This window comes from Sinocyclocheilus rhinocerous, unplaced genomic scaffold, assembly GCF_001515625.1.
Source record: "Sinocyclocheilus rhinocerous isolate Xijiao unplaced genomic scaffold, SAMN03320098_v1.1 scaffold3738, whole genome shotgun sequence".
NCBI classification, from domain to species: Eukaryota; Metazoa; Chordata; class Actinopteri; order Cypriniformes; family Cyprinidae; genus Sinocyclocheilus; species Sinocyclocheilus rhinocerous.
The window spans coordinates 221,522-228,302 of NW_015654497.1; the positions used below are offsets into that span (position 1 = coordinate 221,522).

The following is a 6,781-nucleotide window of genomic DNA, read 5'->3' on the forward strand; positions in this document are numbered from 1 at the left end:
TGTCAAGTCAAGTCAAGTCACCTTTATTTATATAGCGCTTTTAACAATACAGATTGTGTCAAAGCAACTGAACAGCATTAATTAGGAAAATAGTGTGTCAATAATGCAAAATGACAATAGTAAACACTAATTTTTCAGTTAAAATGTGTTTCAGTTAAAACCCAAACACTGGGTTGTTACATTTGACCCAGGAGCTGGGTAACACAAAAACTACCCAAACACTGAAAAAATGACCACAAAAAATTACCCAAAAGGCTCAACCCAGCATTTGGGTTAAAAAAATAACCAAGGATTTTTTAGAGTGCAGGTATATGTTATGGCAGTGGATATTTAAAGGGGTCATATGATGCGATTTCAAGTTTTCCTTTCTCTTTGGAGTGTTACAAGCTCTTGGTGCATAAAGAAGATCTGTAAAGTTGCAAAGACTAAAGTCTCAAATCCAAAGAGATATTCTTTATAAAAGTTAAGAGTCAACCACGCCTACCTAAAAGGCTTGTTCTAACAGCCCCCACATACCTATGTCACTATCTGGAAATATTAGCATAATGCAGCCCAAATGTGCACGCAAAGAAAGAACACAAGCAAGAGTTACTTGTATGAGATGCAGGGTAGGCCTAGATAAATATAAAAACCCAAGGTCTTGAGACATACTTTGTAAAAGTTGAAGAAATTTTAACTCTATAATGCAGTGTCATGCACGAGACACTGCAAGACACGAGGACAATGATCAAACGCGTCCATCTAGTGCATGTTTACATGTAGAAAATAGGAAATTTCGTGTGATGCCGAAAAAAAAAAATCCCAACATAGATTTCACAATCTGAATTCACCAAGTTGACCAACAGTAAGCAATTCTGAAAGTAATAATGTGACATCCACATTCAGGCCAACAGCACATTATATTAATTTTATTCAACAGTTCAATAAACAAGAAGTTAATTTAGAATAGCTTACATTTTAAATACAATATATGTTTTTTAGTTACTTTTTCTATTTTTGCTCCGCCAATGAAAATAGATCCAACAACGATATGTCTCTGAGCAAAACCCACAATACCGGCCTTATGGAATAAATTTGTGTTCGACAGAGCTGTTGAGAGAATGATTCAGTGATTCACTCAAAGACATTCAACGGCTTTGTTCCTAAATGAATCATTGTTTTGAACAAATTGGTTGAGTATATGATTCAATGACTCATTCACAAAGACATTCGGGTGTTTTGTTCCTGAATGAATCAGTGTTTTGAATGAAATGGTTGAGTGAATGATTCAATAATTCACTCACAAAGACAATAACTTAACACCGCAAACTGGCATAATCATGCAAGCTGCAGAAAGAGTTACTGAAACTTCTTCTTTTTTATCCCCACAGTTTGGAACAAAATAAAATGGGTTATGAAACAAATCCAGTGAATAGGTTTCTGTAGCAAAATAAACAAAACAAACCCATTGTCCATAATGCATAGTGAATGTAAAGTATAGTGTGATATGAATATTTTTAGATGAGCCATTCAGATTATGTTTTATGACTGGTTTACTATAAATCAACATGTTCCTCTTTGTATAAATAATCAACATTTAGTAATATGGCACCCCTCAAAGCAGCATTCTGCTTTAATTTCATGCCTGTGTACACATCCCTTTATGTAGTCATTTTCAGAAGCTTAATCAAGAAGATGTAATCCTGGTTAATAGTTCTTATCAAAATGTCATCAGTTTATGCAAACAAGACTGAACTGATTATGCTAATCAACTGAGAGAGTTGCTTTGTGTCTTATTCTGTGTGACAGACTTCATTCTGTCTTAATTTCTTTGCTAGATCTCAATTTCAATATCACATTCCCATGCCATAGGAACAGCTAGGGGTGTTGGAGATAGAGTCTCTCATTTCATCTTTACTGAAAACAGATGAATGGCATGTGACTTAAGAATGCTCTGAAACTGTATTAGTGCGGTTTGAAACTGAAAACCTGTATGAGAATGGTGACATGTCTATTGTAACTGGAATTTCCCTATTTTTAGTTCAGTTACATGTGATTAAAGTGAACACATTATACCTTATGTACACAAAAGGCTTTTTTTCATTGTCATCAAATTACTCGAGGTGGTTACATATGACTGATAATTAGGACCATACAAATACATGGTTATCTTCCTAACTGATTCTTTGCAACATCTCTCCAGCCTCAGTTCATCCAGTCCAGCACACACACCCAAGGAAGAGTACATTATTGCCATATCTGAAGATTCAGGAGAGCTAGTGTGGAACCACACAGAGCAACCACAAAGCCTAGGTAGGATGTTTTCCCTACTTGACCCTACTTTCCATACTGTTTCTATATGTTTCTTGTATTTTGTTGTATTTGTTTCCTTTGTAGAGGATGTAGTGAAATCCTCAGCCACAGAGCCGTCTCCTGGCCCAGAGCATGCTGGGAAAGAGGAAAGCAGCACATGGGAGGAACAGCTATGTGCCCAGCAGGAACAGCTGGAGAAGGAGATGCAAGAGACCAGGAAAATGGTGACTAGGCTTCAGGTAAGTTATTTGCACATATTTACATTGTGCATTGTTTTTGCGACATCAGGCTTTTTATGTCAAATACTGAAGACTGGAATAATGATGCTGAAAATTCAGCTTTGCATCACAGAAATAAACTACATTTTAAAATATAAAATATTTATTTTAAATTGTAATATTTAAAAAAAAAAATCTTAGACCCAAAACTTTTCATTGGTGTATATTACATTAAAAAATGATTTAACTGTATTTAGAATACATAAAATGCTAGTTATAAAATTAGCCTTAGCGAGACGACGTAGTCTGACTGATCACATGATGACTGTTGGTTCAACACCATATGTTCACGGTGAGCGGTCTAGTTTTACTCACAGTACCTCAGCGCTTCAGAAACCTCACGCTCACTGTACACGTGTCTTCATTCAGGCCTTACTGCTGCATGGATCACTACCTGAGGACGAGCAGACATCTACTCTGAGCTTTGGAGACAGTACCAGCTCAGAGCAACAGCTAGTAATCTATCATTCTGCTTTTCTGTGCTTGAGTAATGTGAGAAACTGTGCATGTCTCATTTACAGTCTATTATGGTAATGACAAATTCGTTTTATCCTGCCATTGAAGATTTTAATCCGGAGTCGTCTGGACCAGAGTATGGAGGAGTCTTTAGATCTGAAGGTAAGTTATGTTTCTGAAAAAATTATTAATAATCAAAAACTACTGATAGATCTGTCTAGATAGATAGATAGAGTGCAAATATAGTGCAGTTTGTGTGAATGAAAGTTGTAATGTATTTTTTTGCAGAGAGAACTTTTAAGATACAAGCAGGAGGCACGTAATCTGCAGGCTATTAAGGTGAGACCACATGAAAGTCTGTTTTTATATATAAAATATATGTATGTGTTTGTATGTAATATACAAAATATAATAAAAATGTAAATCTATATATTAATTTCTATTATTATATTATAGAAGTGTGGTGTGTGGATAATTATTCACTTCTTTAGTTTCAACATTAGCTTTTGCAGTGTACACCAGATTTGTTGCCATTTGGGATAATTAAATTTTGTCCCTGTGTCCATCTGTCTACCCAGGATGCCTTGCATCAGAGAATGTCTGTGCAGGAGGACTCAGTGCTGCAGCTCAAGCAGGAGCTTCTCAGATCCAGCATGGCCAGAGAGGAGCTGGAGGGACAGAATGTGAGTCTGAGATCAAATCTAATAATAAAAAAAAATAATACAAATAAATAAATAAAATAATACAAATATGCAATTGCATTTGGTTCTTCTCTATAAATGTGTCAAATATTTGAAGGTTTTTTCAGGGTTTTTTTTTCTTTAGGTAGAACTAGAAAGAAAGCTGAGTGAACGAAACAGATTGCTGAGTGAATATAAAGTAGGCAAATTCATCCTAATCATGCTTAGTATGCTTGAATCCATTTAGTGTTCTTTAATCATCTTTAGTGCTTTCATTACTTGGATACATTGTTTTACTTCTGGTTTTGCAGCAATTTTTTGGCAACCCGCTGGTTTATATATAGTACATTCATGAAAATACTTTTTTCTCTCACATGCACTTGTCTTTGTAGAAAGAACTCGGGCTGAAAGACAGACTTCTTCAGCAGCAGCAAGCAAAAGTGGATGATGCATTGCTCAGGATCAGTGAAAGCTATCATAGGGTAACTAAATGAACTACTAGGGGCCTAATTATGCAATATTTGATTGTCCTATCAAATTTTTATATCATAATGTTGTACGTAAACACTCTGTAGCTGTAATTTATTCCACTAGTGGGAGCCATAGCACAACAAGAGTCTCCTGACCTTCCTAATGTATTTAGCTTTGTATTTCTTAGACATTCCCATAAAATGTGGATTACTGTAAAGTATAACCATAAACGACTTAGTAAATTTGTAGTGTTCTACATTAATAATACAAAATTGTTTGCTTCAGTTGTCAGGCTGTGAGAATAACGGCTACAGTCACATGATGGACACATCCTCCGCAGTTTTCCAACACAGAATGGTGAGTCATGGCATTCTTCATTTTAAAAAGAATTCGCTTAATAACATTTCTAATAAATGTGTGTATTGTTTGTTCTTTGGTTCTGGCTGGATGTGTGCGTCAGGGGGATGAGCTACAGCTGGTGCGAGATGCTCTGCGCAGTCTGAGGGACAGTTTCAGCGGTCATGACCCGCAGCACCACACGCTGGACACGCTGGAGCAGGGTGTGGCCAGTCTAGTGGACCGCCTCCACACCACCGAGAACAAGAAAAGGCAGGAGAGAAAGGTAAGGCCAACCTTTACCTGTATCCAACACTACTAACAAAAATATATTCCAAGAATGTTTGCTAACGTTCATGTTAAAGGGATAGTTCACCCAAAAATGAAAATTTTATGTTTATCTGCTTACCCCCAGGGCATCCAAGATGTAGGTGACTTTGTTTCTTCAGTAGAACACATATGATGATTTTTAACTTTAACCGTTGCAGTCTATCAGTCGTATAATGCATGGCAATGGTAACAAAATCTATGAGAGTAAAAAAAACATGCACAGACAAATCCAAATTAAACCCTGCGGCTCGTGACGACACATTGATGTCCTAAGACACGAAACGATCGGTTTGTGCCAGAAACCGAACAGTATTTATATCATATTTTACCTCTAATACACCACTATGTCCAGCTGTCTTTGAGCGCGCGCAGGGATCCGGTGCGTGAGGTGTGTACGCACTCTGGCGTAGTTTACGCAAAGTACCGGAAGTGATCTCTCGCGCGTATACGTCACTCATTGTTTACACACTCACGCACCGGATGCTGTGCGCGTGCCCAAAGACAGTTGGACATATTGGTGTATTAGAGGTAAAACATTATATAAATACTGTTCGGTTTCTGGAAAACATTATTTCTCAATGTTTTTAAACTTCTTTTTTTTTCTTGGCAATGTGATACGTTAGAGAAATCATTAAACTTCTTTTTTTTTTTTTCTTGGCAATGTGATACGTTAGAGAAATCATTAAGAGAACATTCCATTTGATCATTTTGCAAACATTATGGATAAGTTACTTTTGAATGTCATCTAAAACATCTCTAACACAAGTATTAATGCTTAAAAATAGTTAGACAAACGTCCAACTAAAATGTTTCAGAAAATAACTTTCCATGAACGATGAATAAATTATTTTTTTGTAATGTTTTGAGCACATTATTAAAGACCAGATAACTTTGATCAAATCTTCTATTAACATTACTGGAAGAAAAGCTTGTTGATAACGTAGTTTGAACCTTGCCATAATGTTCCATGTTAGATGAAAATATGTATTAAAGTTGCAATGAAACAGAAATGTGACCCTGGACCACAAAACCAGTCATAAGTGTAAATTTTTCGAAATTTAGATTTATACATCATCTGAAAGCTGAATAAATAAGCTTTCCATTGTGAGAAAATCGCCTTTAAAGGGATAGTTCATTAATTTCTCACCCTCATGTCGTTTCAAACCCGTGAGACCTTCGTTCATCTTCGGAACACAAATTAAGATATTTTTGATGGAATCTGAGAGCTGTCTGACCCTGCATCGACAGCAATTCAACTGAAATGTTCCCAAGTCCAGAGACGTAGCAAGGAGATCTGTAAAATAATCCATGTGACATCAGGGGTTCATCCGCAATTATATGAAGCTACGAGAATACAAGCTCAAGTTTTGTGCGCAAAAGAAAACAAAAAAACGACTTTATTCAACAATTCGTCTCCTCCGCATCACCCTGTAGCGCCATTTTGGAGAGTATCAGCTGGAAGTAAACAGCTGACACAGAATAGCATACGCTGTTTACGTCCAGCGAATATTCTCCAAAATGGCGCTACAGGGTGACACGGAGACGAATTGTTGAATAAATTCATTTTTGTTTTTCCTTTTGCGCACAAAAAGTATTCTCGTAGCTTCGTATAATTGCGGATGAACCCCTGATGTCACATGGATTATTTTACAGATCTCCTTGCTACATTTCTGGACTTGGGAACATTTCAGTTGCGTTGCTGTCTATGCAGGGTCAGACAGCTCTCAGATTCCATCAAAAATATCTTAATTTGTGTTCCGAAGATGAACGAAGGCCTTACGGGTTTGAAACGACATGAGGGTGAGTAATTAATGACAGAATTTTCATTTTTGGGTGAACTAACCCTTTAATATAACTCCGACTGGATTCGTCTGAAAGAAGAAAGTTATATACACCTAGGATGCCTCGGGGGTGAGTAAAATGCAGCCTAATTTTCAT

General features: G+C 36.7%; 1 protein-coding gene across 1 annotated transcript in view; it reads left to right on the forward strand.

The window, feature by feature from the left end:
* The window catches only part of LOC107717189 (dixin-A-like), a 14,610-nt gene that overhangs the window by 3,398 nt on the left and 4,431 nt on the right, over positions 1-6,781 (forward strand). The window contains exons 2-11 of the mRNA XM_016523870.1: positions 2,183-2,292; positions 2,377-2,531; positions 2,940-3,026; positions 3,135-3,188; positions 3,315-3,365; positions 3,605-3,709; positions 3,852-3,905; positions 4,099-4,188; positions 4,463-4,534; positions 4,638-4,799. Of these exons, the coding sequence (XP_016379356.1) occupies positions 2,183-2,292; positions 2,377-2,531; positions 2,940-3,026; positions 3,135-3,188; positions 3,315-3,365; positions 3,605-3,709; positions 3,852-3,905; positions 4,099-4,188; positions 4,463-4,534; positions 4,638-4,799 (940 nt within the window). The remainder of the gene's footprint in view (positions 1-2,182; positions 2,293-2,376; positions 2,532-2,939; positions 3,027-3,134; positions 3,189-3,314; positions 3,366-3,604; positions 3,710-3,851; positions 3,906-4,098; positions 4,189-4,462; positions 4,535-4,637; positions 4,800-6,781) is intronic.